Below are 19984 nucleotides of genomic sequence, written 5' to 3'. Positions count from 1 at the left end.
CTGAGTCTATATTACGCTTCATATTTAGCAGTCAACGCTGCGGAATGAAGGTACGCAAGCGTAGTGCAGTTATTTCTGATCCGCGACGCTTTTTCATGTAATAACTACTTCAATTACAGCTATAAACGGAAGACGCCAAATTATATCGAGTCTGAAACAGCCTGCGTCATCCGTGAGTAAGATAATTCGGTCCTCGTGAAGATTAGCTCACTTTCCTCTGTGACCGCCTTTCATACACGGTGACCGCCTTTCATACACGTCCCTGCTGCGAACCTTCATTGTCGTCGCCACATGCTTAAGCGCCGACAGTCAGACAAATCAGCGCCACGCGTTTGCAACGCCAGCGTGATTGTTTGTCGTGCGGTACCTACACTCATCGAAACTGTGGTGTAGAAAGTGTAGTTTTCATGCTACACTACAGCTGTAAAGAATGGCTTCGTGTATAGGTGGGCGGAGCTACAAGTTTTCCACGCCATAATAAAATGGCGACCTCCTACACTAGCTAATAGGTAAAAGAAAAAATTGCTCTACAGATACAGACACTGTGTCGCACGTATACCTTGTATTTGAGCGTTTCGGCCATGTCGTACGCGAAGAAGCTGAGAAGCTTCTCGCCGGGCGGCAGGCGACGCCAGTAATGCGTGTGCGTGACGTTGTCGTAATGGTAGACCATGAGCTTCTTCTCCACTGGCAACTTGGTGGTGGCGTTGAAGGCGACGAACTGCGCATGCGCGTGCAGATACGGGAGGGTCATCACCCCGTGCATCACGCTGTGCGCCCTAAGCCTAACCTAACATCTAAGCCTAACCTAAGCTAAACTAAGCCTAAGCCTAACCTCTGTTTTTATGTAAGGTTAATTTCAACTCTCTTTATATAGAGGTTAAGTCGGGCGGTAGCATAGACTTTCTACAAGAACTACTAGACGGAACTGTGGTGCTACGATCGTTAGGATGCGACTGGAAATGTGTTTACTACTTAAATTTGTCTAACCTTGCGCTCGTCTCTTGGAACGTTCTTGCGGCGTTGTTTATTAATGCGAAAACATTATATGCCCCATTACGCGAAAATCCATCGGCGTAGTCGGCGTGACCGAAAGATGGTGCCGAAAATGGCCGATGGCGCAAGGAGTAAAAACACGTCAAAAATGCCCGGACTAACTTCAAATTTCCCAGGCAAGTTCTTGTAACAAACTGAATTAATGCCTTTAAAAAGAACACATGGTAAATTTCGTTCTGGGTGGGAGTCGAACCTGGGCGTCCGGTGTGCGAGACGATCACGCATCCCCGACGCCACGGCGGCTCCACGGTTCTGGTTGATTAAACGTGTGGCCTAGTGCGTGCGTCGTTGGGTACGTGACGGCGCAGAATAAACAAAAAGTTAACCTTTCAAATGGGTGTATTGTTCGCCTAAACACTCTTTTTTATGGGTTTAAGGGGGTGAGTTATAGACATGAGAAAACACCCTTAAGCAGGTCTTAAAGTCTCCCTTCAGTGGAGGGGTGGCCCTCTTAGGCCGGTGACCAGTATAGTGCGCGCTCACTCACACACGTTTATATAAATTATTGCTATGTTTCATCCACTTTAGTTTCCGTTAGTTTATCATTTCTTTAATCCAATTAGTAAGTACAAGTAATTTCCCATATGCTGTCCTTGGTGTCTGTGTTTGTTGGCTTCTTATGATATGATTACTGAAAATCGGGCCCCTCGGTTCCCTTTCTTCTCGTTCATTGCATAACGAGGGTCTCGAATCCGGCGAAATTGATGCCTTCAGGTAGCATGTGTGGGTTTATTGACCAGTTGCGTTCCCCTCCAAAAGATCACGTACTCATGATGCCTGCGGCAGAAAGGATGTTCCCACATCTGCCGCCAATGTTTGTGATTTGTGGAGCAGGCTAACACTCCCAGAGTTAGTTCTAGTAGTAAAAACATAAATATCCCAGAAAGTGGATGGGAAAAACAGCGCCGCAGTAGCTCAATTGGTTAAGAGCATCGCACGCGTAATGCGAAGACGTGGGATCGTTCCCAACCTGCGGCAAGTTGGTTTTTCATCCACTTTCATTTCCATTAATCTACGATTTATTTAATTCAGTTAGTAAGTACAATTTACCCTAGGTTGTCCTTGGTGTCTGTGTTGGCTGCTTTGGTCGGAGGCGCTCGTGAGAGAAGACGCAGTCTTCTCTTGCGAGCGCTTGCTTATATACGTTTACTTTATTGGCACTGAAAAAGCAAACTTCAAGCAGTGTAGTGAAGACAACTTATCGGGAATTAAGCAAATGTTTATAGGTCTTCTGCAAATAAATATATTATGCTGAGTGTATTACGGGAAGTTACTTAATGCGCCGATTCAATCAAGCACTTTGAAAAAATTGCCATTTTGGAAACGATGTTTCAGAAATAATTCGGGAGATAAAGGGTTAAAGATACCTGAATTCAAATAAGTCTAACTGCAATACAAAACTTTAGTTCCCTTGCTTCATTGACAACCTCAGGCACTATAACAATGTATTTTATGGCTTGGCACCCACTTACCTACAAAGGTGGACAAAGTGCATGCGTCGTTGGTACAACGATGCACTCATAATGCACAACTAAACGAATGAAAATTAAACTGATAACCTATAAAACCAAGGCGAACTTTCCCTAATTCAGGAGCAGGTACCTTCACGCTCAGGTGGTCAATGAAAGAGCACGCTTTGCCAAGAATCTTATTCGAATAAAGGTGATGACCGTCATGTTGGCATATGCATGCAGCAGTCCTGTTTTTGCTAACGCCACACGAACCGATTAATCGAAAAATTGGAAAGTTCGGATTGCCCCGAACAAGGCGCTAATGCTAGTAAAATCACGTCCAGCGCTTGTCGAATGTGTGACGCAGTACTACAGTTCACCTGCCGAGAGGGGGTCGAGCGCCTCCTTAAAAAATGGAGGAGGGGCTGGGCTCCCCCCCCCCCCCCCCCTCACTTTAAGCACTGCCCTTAAGGGTGAAATTTCCCCTAGTGTGTACCTTCGAAGCTGTGCTTCTTTCTATCATACGTAATGATCTTCAGTCCAAAGCCTAGCAGTTCGCACATTCCAGACCTTGTACGTAACGGACTACATGAAATTAATTACTTTGAAGTTCAAGTGCCCATAAGACAGTTCAGGTAGTTACGCTGCCCACGACCATGCATCTTCCTAATCCCTGACATCTATTATGTGTTTTAATTTTGTCCCCCATTCTTTTTTTAATGGAAATGTATAAATAATATGAAATGAGGTTTGCTGGTAACTAGTTGTTGCGTACAGCACCACTAAAGACAAGGTTACATGCATACAGATACACACCCGCAACGGCCAAATTGACCATTACTGTTACTTTGGAAACGATATATATGAATAAGGCGCAAAAATAAGGTGCATTCATGAGATGCCCACGGACAATATTGTTTTAAGACTACACAGGTGATAGCTTTCACATGTAAGGGCATGTTCTCTCCCCAGAGTAAGCAGAGACGGAGATGGAGCATTGATGATATAGCTTCCGATAGCGAATTCCACTCTGGTGTAGTACAGAGGAAAAGCATGTTTGATTAGTACGGTAGTTATACCAGCGTATTTTCAGGACATGATCTACATGTCCTGGCACGTAAGTGGGATCTTTGACGTATTCTTGTGTGTTTATCGCAGTTCAGTTATACATAAACATTATTGAAAGCCTGAGGAATAGATATCACGTGCTCTTTGGTTCTTGTATTCTGTCCTCCCCTACAGAGGTGCTGCACGCAAATGGATCTCGGCTACGGAACAGCATCCGCAAACGCTGGCTCTGTAATTGCCGCGACCGTAATATTTTATCGCTATATTCTATGTAATTCTCCCTAATAACGGTGCCTTACCCGCCTGCGGCTGTAACGCTGCACATCTTCGTTCTGGCGTACATCCCTCACGAAGTCGATGCCGTCGACGTCGGTGTGCGCGTAGTTGATCGAGGTAGTGACGGAGAAGCATAGTCTCGACCTGTTTAGCACGTTCTTCCAGTGCGGGAATTCCTTGAGGATGTCCAGCTGCAGCGCGCATCAAGTGGTCACACGTGCACTATAGTCGCGGTCACTTCACTGTCGCAACTGCGGCGGTTCAAGTTTCGTTTATTCGCATCATTACGATGCGGGTACATGCTCGGGCGAAACGTGAAAGTAATTTCACTTGAGGGCGCCCGAGTCGCCCACGTACAAGGCGTACAACAATGATTACATAAAGAAAACTCGAAGTTTCGCCCGAAAGGCGAAGCATCTGTTGCGATAGCAAATTAGTAGACACCTATACGAAGTAAGAATATTAGTTTTATCGGCCGCATAAAGTTGCAAACATTCACTTACTAGCTGAATGAATAAACACGATGTCACGCGCGAAGAGGTAAACTTGAACACATCTAGCTCGATGGCCGCGGAAACTCGCTGTCAAAACGCGGCAGTCAGGAAGCGCGGCAGAAGCAGCGAGCGAATTGACTTTCGTGCTGCCTCTCGCTTCAACGCGAACTAAACGTCGAAAGCACAGCGCATACGAAGCTACCGGCACTATAGGCGTGGCGTACGTTGTCCGCATCGCAGTTCGCTTTGAAGATGAGGCCCGCGCGGGCGCGCACTTTGTGCACGCCGCAGATCGCTCTCAAGATACGGCGGCCGCGCGGCCGCACCGTAAGCAGAAGCCGCCGGCGTAGAAGACACCCCCCCCCCCCCCCTCCATGCTTTGCGCGTGACAGAAGACGGCGCGCTTTCCGCCCCGCCTTTCTCCCTCGCGTGCACGAGATTGAGCCGCGGTCATCGGCTGATCTTCGTTGGCTTTCACTCGCACATACAGCGTACGGCGCGCGCCGACGATGTTATCGTGTTTGGACTTTATACGGAACATCACGGCGACGGCGATGACGAGGGAAGAAATAAGCTTGAAGTGTCCGTATAATCGCTATCGCAATAATATGCGACAGACATCCAACACAATTTTTTAAAATTCCAAAACAAGGTCATTTCTCAGTACATGTACAAGACAGAAGAAAAAAAAACTTGACTGTCAAACGCAAGAGATTCGCAAGAGATTCAATTCATTCAATTAATTCAATTCATTCAAATTCAAATATTCAATTCGATTCAAATTCAAATATTCGATTCGTTATTCGAAAGTTTCGAATACTCGCACACCCCAACCACATATACATCTGAAGTCGCAGAAGAAGTATTCATTAAAAGGCAGTGACGTCATCCGTGACGACTCACCATGCCTCGTGTATTTGGGCCGGGCGGCATGATCGGGTTGGGCGGTGACGCAAACAGGTAGGGAGCGGTGTTTTCGACATTGTCCATCAACAAGTTTGGCTCGTCCGTGGTGTTGGCCGTGCTGATCCCTACAAGGTCTGCTTCCCTGCGTGGCACGTAAGGAGAGATCAGTCACACCCTGCTTCATCAGCAGCGCAGTGCTTAATCAGCGACTGGAGTGGCTGCACATCGTGCGTACTGGAGTTCAGTTAATCGATTGGTTAGGTTTTTAACGCGCCCAAAACAAGCACCGAACACGACGAGAAGTTTACATGAAGATGGAGGTTCGAAGTGATTAAGAAGGGTCGAACAAGTAATGTCGCCGGAGCCAATGCTTCGAGGTGATAACATATGCCTTCGTCAGGGCCGTGCAGTTGCCGCCCTGATGAAGACAAGCAGTCCTCTTCTCGAAACGTTGGGTCAAGCGACAGTACTTTATCTGCATTTAAGGTTAATCACTTAACCAAGTACCTACAGCAGGTTTCCGATTTTTCGCTTTCTTCCGTTAAATAGTAGTCAAACGCTCTAAACCCTAGAGAACAAACGCTGGCAAATATCACAGGACTCTTCAAAATCTACTGTCACAGATGACCTACAAAGTAGGGGCCGAATTCAGAGAGCTTTTTGTTCTAAGTGTTCTTTGCTACTGGCTGGTCGCCTTCAGTGGTAACATCTCCAGCATCAGGTAGGCTTGGTTGACAACTTCTCTTACGGACAATTCTATCGTGAGACCTTTTTTTTTAAAATGCGGGCCCGGGACTCGCATTCACCAAAAACCTTCTGCATTGGAATGCTTTGTAAAAGAAAGTGTTAGCCAATCGTACTGCTGGACACATTATTAGCGACGTGCAGCTGACCGATGGCGCATAGCAGTCCCGAACCAAAAGCTTCGTGAATTCGGCCTCGCTTTCGGTTTCAATACCTCGGAGATTGATGCCTCATCATGGCGTCAGGAATACACTGGTTAAATCACCATTTCTGCAGTCTGAGAGTGCGGTTGCAACACGCGAAGAAAGTCAGAAGAAACGGGCAAAGCGCGCGTCCCTCGCCCTCGCGCGCTTTCACTCGCACATACAGCATACGGCCAATGAGAGTTTTTTTCTATTGCCGGACGCGACGATCGAAAGGTGAGCCATTAACAGCTTCGCTGTAATAAAGCACTTGCGTTTATCAATATTTAACCATTCTGAAGCACTGTCATTAAGACAGTACGAAACGATGTCTGTCAAATCGGCTATGAGCGGGCCAAGTGGGCGCACGCTGGCATGCGTCTCTTGTAGATGCAAACCTTATCTCTCGCGAGGCGCGGCAAACGCAATGCAGGAAGGCGCGAGCTTGTGCGCATCGGCGAGCGTAAGTGTCGTCCGGAATTTGAATTATGGGGTTTTACGTGCCAAAACCACGATCTCGTTATGATGCACGCCGTAGTGGGGGACTCCGGAAATTTGGACCAGCTGGGGTTTTTTAACGTGCACCTACATCTAAGTACACGGGTGTGTTTCGTCTGGGCGTAAGCCCATAAAGATACATCGGATGAGCCAGACAGTTGGGAATATCTTATAAATTAAATGTATTTTTCTCTCAGGGCTGGTGCCTGCGCCGGAATAGATTTTCTTCAATCATGAGCGCGCTAGTCCTTGTCGTTATTTGCATTTGTGTCTTGGTTGTTTTTCGCATCATTTATCATAAAAAAAGGTTTTCTACAACTTCGAAAATAATCTGTTTCGGTACTGCTTTCAGCAACGTATTGCCCCCGAGAGGCGCCTGATGGTCAATTTAAAGCTGTTTGACCTGTGTTCAGTTCTAGACTCACCATAGCCAAAGCAATTCATTAGTCTTAACAATTGCATTAATTCACTTGTTTGTCACAACCTTTACTGCGCAAGTGTATATTAGAAACTCGAAGAGAATCGTCGCAAAAGTCAAACCCATGTTTCTACATAATCAAAATGACCAGGTTGAGCGAAATAACCAGTGCCAAGTGATTCGTTCAATTCGCATCGTTTTGCACACGGCACCGCGGAGCGTGGCTTGTCCATTTAACCCCTCTGGGACGTAAAGAGTGGCATAACAGGCAGCTGCCGCCGCTAATCCCACAAGCGGATGCCGATTCGTCCTTTGCGAAATTCCCGATTGAACACATCGTCACTTCAGCAGCAGTGGCAAGACGGACCTCGATTATCGCGCGGTATATGGCGAAGCTTCATTTTAACGCCGTCCTACTAAGTCACAGGAGGGTTGTACCGCGAGCCACGTTTCACGATTCCGCTGCTTGCTTAATGATGTGAACTTAACAATTTGACGGCAGTCATCTTGATTTACGTGACCATTATGAAATGCAGAAAGACCATACAGAATGTGACGTTCGAAATGCAAGCGGAAGCTACGCAAAAAGCCGGTAAAAATAGCTGTTTTCGACACCAAACCCTAAAAAAAAAAAAAAAAAAAAAAACGCCGGCAATACAGCTCACCGGAAGTGACGCATGACACCAAACTGGGGTCTACGTCATAGCGACAACCGCCAGGCATATAGCTGCCGCCAGGTGCGCGCGTCGTCTGCTTCGGTGCCGCGTAAAGACGGCTAACGAGAAAACCGTGCAGTTACCTGGCCTGGGTCTTCGCCAAGAATTATTTAGTGCGATATACACTACTCATTTATTACAAATTTAGCTAAAGTGATATTTACTTGCAGTTGGCGTTTAAAACACACAAAAAAGACAAACTTCCGTGCAAGTCGTCATCATCATCGCTTAGCGACTTTTCTTGATAGGGGAGGTTTTTGGCCGGAACGTGGCGAATTTGTACAATAAAGGAAAATACAGGAAAATAGAAGGTTTACAAAGAACAAATATGGCGGGGGGCTCTTTACTCACTCCAATATGTGTTTGACCATGGACTCGGGAACAACGGCAGGCCCGAAAGGAAATATCGCCGCCGTGTGTATCAATGACCAGCTGGGATCCAGGATTGGAGTGCCGTGTGTATGGCCCCGGAAGATCTGCAATTGGAAAATGAGGATTACAATTTTTATTGTATTCGACATGCCTACAAACAAACCAACAAAGAAACGAACAAGAACACTATATATGCTTTTAAGAAAGAACAATTTGGAAAGATCACACACGAGGTAAGAAAATTTTAATATTTGCGTTGGAATGGCTTAACGAGGCGGTCATTATTTGCGCGAAAAATTATTATCCTGTTCGAAAACACGTATACAATTGAAAGACACAAAAATGATGTAAGAGGTAGGCTGGCAACTGTCCACCGGAAGGAACTACCTGAGACAGGCAACCGCCACCGAAAGTGCACACCCACTTAAGGCCTTGTGTGTACAATAGGTGGCGTCCAAATTCGCACCCTACTCGTGGCGCCTTCTGGATAAACAGACGCCGGTATTGAAAGCTATGCTTTTGCTTGTTGAATGCGGTGGAATCGATTTCGGGATCCGGAAACGCGTCATAGACATCGGGTTTCGTACATCACCTATTGTGCACACAACGTAAAAAAAAAAAATAGTTTTCTTCATTAAACCCAAAAAGCTTCCTATTAAACTTTCTGAAATAAATTTCAAATGTGTCTTCTATCAAATACATTGTGATCGGTACTTTTTTTTTTAGTGGACCACCGCAATATACAATTTAGGGCTGAGTACGCGGGTCAATGAAATATTTGCAATTTAAAAGCTGTTTTTCTTTCTCACAAATCTTAAGTTCTCCGAGCGTCAAACCACTTTGAATTGATAGTTTGGATTTCGAGCAACCTCACACATATGTTATAACATATTGGAAAGAAACAACGAATTAAACAACAAAGTGTCTAATATCCCTCATGTGGGAGTTTTTTCGCAGACTAAAAGCACACAAAACGCAACACAAACGCCCTTCAAAATGAATTAATTTCAAAGCCACATCCTTCTAGAAGACACTGGAACAGTTTTATGGTCATCCGGAACAAAACTAATTCTTTAGAAATTCATGTTACACTATGTTCTGCCCTCCAGTGCGAAATTAAAATGGCACTCACGCAGTGAAAAACGTTTTTTTATGGGCGAGGGGGGGGGGGGAGGTAAGATATCCTGGATTTGCCACTCTTCAAATACTGTTAAAGCAACGTTTGCTTTCATGAAAACAGGTGATGGCCGAGCGCCCCCTATGGTACGTATGGCATTGTTGAGTCATAGACAAAAAAAAAAAAAAAAAAAAAAGAACCGAAGAAATTGAACAAAGAGGAAGAAAAAGAAAACGCTACACGTAAGCCGTAATCGTTAACGCATGCCTAATAGCAAAGGAATACAACGCAAGAAGGGAGAAACAATCCGAGGACAAAGCACTTCCGAGTTGTAAATGCGACAGCATTAATGTCCAATTGAACGCCGTTCAGCGGTCGTTCGAGTTATGAACTCGCGGGCGTTGATACGTTTGGCGCGTTTTGATTTGGCATTACCGCGAGGCGCACTTAGAACGCAGGCGAGAGCTTGCGCGGACAAGGAACGCGCGGATAACACAGGCTTCCGAGTGCAGAGCATGGATGACGTGGCGTCGCGGTGATGCCCTCTCCCGTAAGGCACACCTGGCGCGCTATTCAAGAAGCCTGTGTTCCCTTTTGGGCGCTCTACCAATGCCTCCAAGATAGGACAAGGACGGTGCGCGCTTCGATCCGTGACGTCATGCTATCTAGCCCGACTGCCATAGAATTTAACGGAGATGCTCCCGATTACGCCGCGGTGATTTTGACGTCACCGCTTTCGTCACGCCGGTCTTGGCAATGGAAATTTAGGTCCAAGTACATAGCATGATGTCATAAAGCAGAATTCACAGGCTAGCTAGCTGCTATCTAGGAGGCGCTGGCTCTGCTCTGTCGAGGCGCGCTCATGACGTGGGAACTTATCTGCCGATGGGAACGATGAGCCAATGGGAACTTATCGGCCGTTTCGCTGCTACAGACGACTGACGCCGGCTCTTTCGCTCAACGGGCAATTTGACGCTTTCGCATCGAAGGCGTTCACGAATGAAGTGCTTTGCGAATTCGGCCCCAGGAGCGCGGAAAGCGGTGCCACACGGTATACGCACATCGCTGAAATTGAAGGAGCGACCCAGGGGCCGGGTGTCGCGTATGATGCTGTTGATGATGGCGAACCCGTGGAAGTAGGACATGTTAACCTTATCGCTGAAGTTGCTCCGCAGCGCATCGTGCAGGGCCTTTTGCACGACGGACGCGTGGAAGAGACCGGACCTAGAAGAAAGAGCAAAGTGATTTGCAGAGCGTGTTTCTGAAGCACGAGTATATTCAGCTAAGTCGACTCTTCAATGGAACACCCGTTTTGTATGCAATGTATCGTACCTTCGTTATGATATATATATATATATATATATATATATACCCTCGAACCCGGCTATATCGAACTCACATATAACGAATTGTGTATAACGAACAGCAGCAAAATCCCCTTGCAAGCTTTACAGCGATGCTGTTAAAGGGGCACTAAAAGGGAGAAATGATTTCTTCTGTATCAGTAGATTACCCTTCCACAACACCGAAAACACCACTCGTACCGCGAGAAGCCGCTTGATAAGCCAGAAAGAAACGAAAAACCCATAAGGCGAGTGGCGACGCCACCTTGAAGTTCCCGCGCCAGTTCACCGTGACGTCATGGATTTTGACAGCGTCTTCTAGGTCTCAGTTAAAAGATTGACTACGTTGTGTTCAAAAGGAGCCCAAGACTGAACATGGCAAGTTTCGCGAACTTTTATTGAGCCAAGGTGGCCCAAATACGAAAAATAATTATTATTACTTTAGAAGTCGTGACGTCACACTGAAGTTCTGGCGTTGGGGTTTACGCGGGAAATAAAAAAAAATACCTTGAGCTTCACTTTCACTGCTAATAATTGACCTTTTGCAGTATAATTACCGGCAGCAGATATTTCGAAGAGTACTTTATCAATCTAAGTTGATTTATTGTTTTGTTTTAGTGTTCCTTGAAGGGCTAGGTTCTAGGAGATCGCGTCCGTGTAGTAGACCGACCGGCGTGTACAATTTCGGCTCCATGTGGGTGGTCGTTTCCCGTCAGTTGTGCCTGAGTACAGGTGTCAAAACGGATAATGGCTGGCCCATTGTTATAACCCTCGTCACCGTCGATGCCTCCTTCATAAGTGTCGCGATACTCGGTCGCGGCACGTCCCACCAATCGTTGTCCCCCTTTGTCTCGTGACGTGGAGATCGCGATGTTATCAGCAGTTGCCCTTTGGACTCGTTATGGGACGGACGCTCGTTTAACCACATCTTCCAGGATCCTGACGTCAGCATTCTGACGATACCGTGCAGTGTGCCGCGGCTATGAACGCTGTGGCTCATACGCTAGTATATGACGTGGTGGACTTGGCGCAGCAAACGCACTACTTGGCCATCGCGCCGGGCGAAAAGAAGACGCTGCATGGTGTCCTTGCTCTTTGACGAACATACCGAAGACGCTCAATATAGTCAATATATAAGTTAACTATAATAATATATAAGTTAACTATAGCATTATTCACTATAGCAGACCCACCATAGTCACAGCTTCGCTGTCTTCCATCTTCAAAGCAGTGGGAGGGCTCTGAATTTTTGCATAACATTTTTATTTTATATATCGAATTACCTATATATTGAACTTTTTTGTGATCCCCTTCAGCTTCGTTATACCCGGGTTCGAATGCATATATATATATATATATATATATATATATATATATATATATATATATATATATATATATATATATATGCGTTGAACGGCAGTGTTATAAGCAAACGTGACGAAAGGGAGTATAGTGCCCCAGTTTTTGTGGTCGGGTTTAACATACATGAAGATCATGTCGGACAGAGTTCGATGGAAATGCTCGGTAAGACCATTGGTTTGGGGATGATAGCTGAGGTGGTCTTATGGATGGCGTTAGAGGCTTGTAGGACTTCAGCAAGAACATGCGAAAGAAATGTCTTGCCACGGTCACTTAGAAGACCACGAGGCGTACCGTGGCGCAAGATAATGGCGCGCAGGACAAACTCGGCGACTTCAGAGGCTGCACCAAAAGGAAGAGCTACCGTCTCCGCGTTGCGAGTGAGATGGTCCACGGCGGTGACAATCCAGCGGTGACCCGTGGGTGTAAGCGGAAGCGGTCCGTGCAAGTCCATACCCATAAATTCGAAGGGAATGGACGGGTACGGCAAGGGGTGTAAAGGGCCGGCGGGAAGAGAGGTCGAACGTTTTCGATGTTGGAATGACGCACACGAACCGACGTACTTGGCAAAACTAGTGGACAGGCCAGGCCAACACCAGTGAGTCTTAATGCGGTCGTAGGTTTTGTGAAATCCTAAGTAACCAGCCGTTGCGTCGTCGTGAAACGCTTGTAAAACTTGTAGTAGAAGTGAGCGAGGGATGACTGGGACCCATCGGTGACCGGTAGGGTGGTAAACTTGCCGAAATAATGATCCATCATGAAGTTTAAACCGTGAAAGGTGTCGTCTTAAGCGGCTGTTAGGAGGACTGGTTAAGCCAGTAAGCCGGTCGATAATTGTGCGGCAGTATGTATCTGCATGTTGGAGGGAGGCGAGGTCTCCTGATGACAGAATGTCTACCGAGGTCACGAACCGTACCGGGGCCATCGTCTTGGTCGGTTGGCTGGGCGGTGCCGAACAGATGGAAGGTGAGACATGGGCATTTGGCGACAGCGGGCAGCGAGACAAAGCGCATGCATTTTGGTGTTGCCTGCCAGACCTATATGTGGCAGTGTAGTCGTACTCCTGTAAACGCAGCACCCAAGAGCCGAGGCATCCAGACAAATTCTGCAGGGAGGACAACCAACACAAAGCATGATGGTCAGTCACAATTATGAAATGGCGGCAATATAAATAGATGTGAAACTTTTGTATGGACCATACGATGGCAAGGCATTCTTGTTCAGTGATGGCATAATTTCGCTCAGCAGGAGAAAAAGTACGACTCACGTAGGCCACGACTTGCTCTTCAGACGCGTGGTTCCGCTGTAGCTGGACAGCGCCGATTCCATGCCCACTTGCGTCAGTGTGTAGGATAGTATAGGCTGTGGGATCAAAGTGACGAAGCACTGGTCCTGACGTGAGACATCGCTTGAGGGTCTCAAAGGCGGCTTCACATTCATACGTCCAGGTAAAGGGTGTGGTCGTGGTCATAAGTTTATGAAGAGGAGCTGCGATAGTCGCGAAGTCATGGACAAAGCGGCGGAAGTACGACCCTAATCCGAGAAAGCTGCGAAGGTCTTTAGGTGTGGTTGGTTTTGGGATATGCAGTACAGCAGCGACCTTGTCGGGAGCTGGCTCAATAATGTGCTTGCTGACGACGTGACCTAATACTTTGATGCTGCGGCTAGCAAATCGACACTTCTTACTATTGAGCGGGAGACCGGTCTTGGCAAGACACGTGAGAAAGTCGTCTAAACGTTCTAGGTACTGGAAGAAGCTGCACGTAAAGATGACAATGCCCGTCCAGGTAACAAAGGCAGGTTTTCCATTTTATGCTGCGCTGTACGGTATCGATCATTCGTTCAAATGTGGCTTACGCGTTTCACAGACCGTAAGGCATTACAATGAATTCGAAAAGGCCATCAGGTGTTGCAAACGCCGTCTTCTCTTTGTAGGGCTCACGCATCGGGATCTGCCAATAGCCAGAACGCAAGTAGAGGCTCGAAAAGTATTCGGAACCTTGTAAAGGTATCAAAAGCATCGTCAATACGAGGCAAAGGATATACATCCTTACGGGTAATTTTGTTCAGTGCCCTATAGTCAACGCAAAAGCGTACCGAGCCTTTCTTTAACTAGGACAACAGGAGAAGACCAAGGGCTTTCTGAAGGCCTTTTGAAGTTCTGCGCGAGCATGTCGTTGACTTGTTCTCCTGTAACCTTGCGTCCAGAAGACGATACGTGGTAAGGGCGGGGACGAATGACGCGGCATCCGACTGCTTCGATGCGATGAGTGGCGACGGTTGTTTGACCCAAGCCATCACCTCCGCTGTCCCAAGGCATGTCCCGGTCGTCTCGCTCACCCCGTCGTCGTTCCCAGTCACCGTTCCGCCGTACTTCATCGCCCTTACGTCCTGCCTCCAATTATTTCGACAACCATTCGGAAAACTAGAAGCTGCAGTTTTTGAAGGAGAAACTGCTTCTTCGCGAACTGTCACAATTCTGTCACGCGAAATGTCACCACCCACCTCCTGCTCGCCCGACAAATTTACTCGCTGTTTGTGTGGAAGGTGTTTCCGTCGACGCTCTTAACACTGTAGCCGTCATCTCTGTTATTCATCGCGAACTATGCTTCTGTGTACGAAAAGTGCTAACTCTGTATGTTGGGCTGCTAAGCACGAGGTCGCGGGATCGAATCCCCGCCACGGCGGCCGCATTTCGATAGGGGCGAAATGAAGAAAACACCCGTGTACTTAGATTTAGGTGCACGTTAAAGAACACCAGGTGGTACAAATTAATCCGGAGTCCCCCACTACGGCATGCCTCATATTCATATGGCGGAGTTGGCACGTAAAATTCCATAATTTTTATGTTGGCCTGGTATTATGTGGCGCCAATGACAGTGCCATTTATTCTACCGGACAGTGTACCGCGCGTGCCCTCATCGACGGAATTCGCCATCATATCCAGCTTACCCGGTCATCTTAGGCTGGGACTTTTTGTCAGCTGCATCTGCTGTCATTTCGTGCCGACAACCACTTATGCATATTACGGACACCGAGCTCTCTGACGCTGCCGATTCTTCGCTGGTGGGGGCCCCACATTGTCACAGCGGCAAATTTTGCCCTTCCACCCGGCCGAGTCCGCATTCTTACCGTTAGATCAAGAGACAATATCGACGGCGACGCAGTGGTTTCCCCTTATCAGCGCTCCATTTTCGGCGTATTGCCATCGCCTCTTGTGTAGTGCGTTTTTCAAGCGGCTGCGCCAGTCTGACCGCCTACGACACCAGAGCCGCTTCTATATATATATATATATATATATATATATATATATATATATATATATATATTGGAGCCCTTGGGGGGTTTCCTACCGCGCCAAACAAGTACGGTGACGTCTGTTTGGAACCAGCTAGCGGCAAGTTGTTTTAGAGTTCAGCTCTTAGCCGCCCGTTCCTGCGTCCAGCATCGGCGTCCTGCGGCGTAACCGAGCGAACGAGCACAGCGAAAGACGAAAGAGCGAGCGCGGAGCGCAGCGGGGGATGAAAGGCGGCAATAGCGAAGAGAGATGGAGGATGGTATACGGCCAAGGACCCCCCGGTATGGCGAAAGCTTGAGAAGAAAAGCGCACTGCCGCACAAAAACGTGCGGCGACGATCGCTACGGGATTGCGCAAGCGTAGCGCGCGTCGTCTGTTCACCGATGACGCCACGGATAAGGCATGTGGCGAGCGCGTCCACCGATACCATATATGGAAAGAAAGCGCTGCATGAGCGGAGGTCCGTTTGCAGCGGCTGCTGTGAATCGCGCACGCGTGTCACCCACGCGCTGCCTCTCGCGATCTCCCGATTAGCGAGGCAGTTGCGCCACACTTCGCTCCGTTTGCCAGGCGCCGCACGAGTTGATTGTCCGCGCCCGCCAATATATCGCGAAATGAAAACACTTGTAGAGCGGCGCTCAAATTTCGCATCAGGGAGTAGAGTAATCGTCTAATTTCAGTGGACTTCATTTCTGCATTTGAGTTAATGAGCAAGCAATTTACTGTATGCTTTGCTTGGTTTCATTGTCGGTTGGCTTCATAAGATTGTGTCTACCAAACCGGAGGCCCCTCGGTTCGCATATTAAGAACATTTCATCCTAAGAAAGATTCCACTGTTCTGTGTTAAGCCACGCTCATGACAAGCTAAAAGATAAATGTTTGGTCATTCACACAACGCTCGTCAGAAAACTTGCTTGGATGATTGCGTCAGGTTTTTCATCTATATAGTGGCATACAACTTAAGTCTGCAGTGAAGCCTCGCCCCCGCCCTCATAACCGCCAGTCACTGTTCCTCCGCGAGGCTGCAGATAGTTCGTACTTGAAACCTTCCCTGTTACCTAAATAAGGCGGTAACCACAAAAATAAAATTATAAACGCGTGGTTTTATACGTTTTCACTCTATTTTAATGGAACGTACAAGTACGACAAGTTCAGTCGTATCAAGTACGACGCCATTTTGAAAACGAGCATGAAGACGATTTTGTTTGCTTCTGTGATTGGCTGGCGGAGTAACACAACCCCGCGCGGTCCATGTGCCTTTGTTGCCAACTGCTGTTTTTTTTTTTTTTTAAAGTTGTATCCTACTATAAAGATAATATTGTAAGGAAACCTAAGGCTGAAACCAAGGCCTTCGAGATTCGGTGGAGGGCGCGCAGTGCAACCTCCTGGTGCAGTGGATCACGGAGGCCACGCTAAGCTTGACAGGTTGTCACACGCAGGCACTTAACTCACATGAGCCTCATGTAGGCGGAACCCCAAAGGCCCAAAAACCAGCGGGTTCCTGGGTGTCGTCCAATGGCAGTCCTCACTCGATTGTCGAGCGCTCGATAGCTGTACTGTCTCCATTCTTCGGCGCTGTCGTCGTAGTACATTTTCACGAGTCCCGCTGCAAACACATTTTTCGGCGCGTAAGTACAGTTCTCGTAAAGAGCAAACGAGAACGCGTATAATTCTTACTCGACGACCGCTCCCACCCCAGAACCCTCGCATATCATGCGTACAACTTACGACCGGCTGACAGCTCCTCCTAATGGCTGGTACCCAAATCCGCGACACCAGATCTACAGTGCACTATGACAAGTTACAAGATGGCGCCGACAAGATGGCGGCGCCCTAGCGGTCCCCCCCTTTTCCGCCCAGCTTTGCCTCTAGAGTCAGTTATATTAACTCTATGTCATCTCAAGCCGGGCGCGGCTTTTCCTTTGGGGCTGTGAGGGCGCTACGGTCGAGCTTTGCGCCTAGTGAACGGCGCTGTTCTGCTGACGCGAGCACGCCGGGTGCAGTTTGCGCTGCACCTTGTGTTGGTTGGCAATTTCATTTCCTCACTGCGTGTGCCTGCCTCGCCACTGTCCTTGTGCGCGTGGCCGGCTGTGGATACCTTTTCCAAATTCTGTGCTCGCGGAGACGCTTGAGTACCTGCTTCGTGGGGGTCACCGAGTGTTGATATCGCGCACATGTTTTGGTCTGTAGGTACACTTTTTTTTCCCCCGCCTGCTGAGATGAACCTTAGTCCTGGTTTCATATCGTACGTCCTGTTATAGAACTTCGCGAGAACAGGCCGACGTGTTTCGTGCACGTTTGCTACAGCAGGTACAGGAAAGCGATCACAAATGGCGCAAGCCATATAGATCCCCCCCGCCATCAGACCTGCGTGGGATACTTTAGAAGTCGACAAAGAGGCATTGCCTGCGCGGAGAAACATTTTGTGTGTGTGTCGTGTGTGCGTGCGTGGGGGGGGGGGGTGAGTGGAAGTTATGTACAGTGTTTTTATGTACAGTTTCAGGAAGGTGAAATAATCAAGTCTTAGCCTCCTAAGACCCTTTGTACAATACATTGTACATTGCCTTCAAAAATGTTTTCGGAGTTCACTCGGAAGCGATTGCGCAACCTATTCATTCTGGGTATGAGGTACGGTGCGTGTCCAACTGTTAAGAATTGGTTTACTCATACTCTTGTCATACGCTTTCGGTCAACTGGACACTCAATTGATATAGACCTCTGTGTCGTCCCAGACGGCCGAACGCAACCTTGAGGCGTGTTTCCGAACCACTGAGTTTGCTTTTAAATATCGGACGCGGCAGCAAACACTACAATGCACTACACGTAGTTCCATCTTCACCCTTCCCCAGTGCAGGGTAGCAAACCAGAATCTTTTCGGTTAACTTCCCTGCCTTTCCCACCACGTTTCTCTCTCTCTCTCCATCTTCACCTCTGTGTTTAAGCTATGAAATGCAGCTTTTGCCATAGCAAATATGAGGCGCTGATGCAGAGAGTAATTTTTTTTCTCGTACATGGACACTCAGCTTTTGGCATCTAACCGTGGTAGTTAAATTAGAAAAATTTTTTTTCGAGTTCATAACATAACAGTAGGCAATAAAAAACATATTGAAGAGCGATTGTACGCCATAGTTGTGTTCGGGTCTCAGGAAGTTACGATCGTAAGCGGGAAGGTAGTCTAAAATGAGCGCGGTGCACGGACATACATAAAGAAGTGTACAGTTCCTTCTGTGTTTTTCGAACCTTCCAATCTACTTTTGATCCAATCGAAAAAGTCGAACGTCGTCAATATAATGGGAACTTGTACATAAGCAAGTGGTAGAAACGCGCTGCGATCTGTACGGGAAATCTCCGCATAAGTCATCCTTCCTTCGGACGTATACGCCAGCTAAAAATAATTAAAAAAATAAATAAAAATAACAAACTGATCAGAACGAGTGCGGCGCTCCGGTTTCCCTGAAATTCAAGGTCGGTGAAATGGACATTTTTAAAATTTATTTGGTGACACGCATGGGCACATTTCACACGAATGAAATATTAGAAAATGACCCTGCAACTTAAGCGCAGCGCTAACGTGAAAGGTCAAACTTTAATGATATAAGCTTGGGGAGAGCAGAGCGACTGACTGTTTCGTGCTCGTGACGAGTGCTTTGTTTTAATGAAGATGACATATTACAGCAAAGCTGTATATGGCTAAGGTTCCATGTATTTTTCGTGTTTGGGCGTCAACAATAAAAATACATCGTTGGCCGATCCCGGAAATAGTGCAATACCAGGATGACCAGGGGGGGGCGGGGTGATGCAGGCTTCAAGCACTCCGCCCCTAATAATAATAATAATAATAATAATAATAATAATAATAATAATAATAATAATAATAATAATAATAATAATAATAATAATAATAATAATAATAATAATAATAAACAAATAATATTAAATTAAACAAATAAGTCAAGATACATTGCGTCAAGTCGAAGGGTATACTGGACTCACGAGCAGGAGGCGTTGCAATATACGCAAAGGACAAAATGTATGCACGACTATACACCCTTGACTGGCAAGAGGACAATGCCACCGAATGTGGGGATGTGTGTGCCGTACAAGCGAAAGACGGAATTGTGATATCCACGGAGTATATATCTCCAGGCGCACACACAAGAGTGATATCGAGAAGTTGATCACCACGCACTTTGCATTGGTAAGCCGCAATGACACTGTGATCATCGTTGGAGACTTCAATATTGTCCGTTCAAAGCCATACAAGAAAGGGCCCACTAAGTTTGTGCTAGAAGAGTCTGGTTTGAAGTGCTATATACACCAATCCAAGTCATTCAACTATACTCAACGACGGTCGTGTATAGATTGAAATTTGGACAAGAAGCTGTCTAAGGTTCTAACCGAACCAATCAGTGTAAATCAGAGTAATCACAAAGTTATCGTCACTACCATTACCAAATGATGGAAATAAATACATGTATACTTGTGTCTAACCCCGTGTGATGTGCAACAGCTTCGCTGGTCATCCACCTTCACAGAGTGGAATGGCTCCGCAATTTTTTTAGAGTGCGTATCTTTGGCGCCCGTGCCTGCGTTGAGCGTCGGCTTCCCTGGGCGTAACCGAGAGAACGAGCACATCGAAGGATGAAAGAGCGAATGCGGAGCGCAGCGGGGTATGAAAGACGG

The 19984-nt window shown here is 47.1% G+C and overlaps 1 protein-coding gene across 1 annotated transcript in view; it reads right to left on the bottom strand.

Moving 5' to 3' along the window:
- LOC119454075 (uncharacterized) overlaps positions 1 to 19984 on the bottom strand; it is a 58039-nt gene that overhangs the window by 16958 nt on the left and 21097 nt on the right. Inside the window, exons 4-9 of the mRNA XM_049667902.1 lie at positions 16754 to 16907; positions 10360 to 10522; positions 8161 to 8285; positions 5249 to 5393; positions 3875 to 4042; positions 560 to 721 (exon numbers count right to left, since the gene is read on the bottom strand). Coding sequence (XP_049523859.1) covers positions 560 to 721; positions 3875 to 4042; positions 5249 to 5393; positions 8161 to 8285; positions 10360 to 10522; positions 16754 to 16907 — 917 coding nt within the window. The remainder of the gene's footprint in view (positions 1 to 559; positions 722 to 3874; positions 4043 to 5248; positions 5394 to 8160; positions 8286 to 10359; positions 10523 to 16753; positions 16908 to 19984) is intronic.

The sequence above is a fragment of the Dermacentor silvarum genome, chromosome 5, assembly GCF_013339745.2.
Source record: "Dermacentor silvarum isolate Dsil-2018 chromosome 5, BIME_Dsil_1.4, whole genome shotgun sequence".
NCBI lineage: Eukaryota > Metazoa > Arthropoda > Arachnida > Ixodida > Ixodidae > Dermacentor > Dermacentor silvarum.
This window is presented reverse-complemented; position numbering and strand designations above follow the sequence as displayed.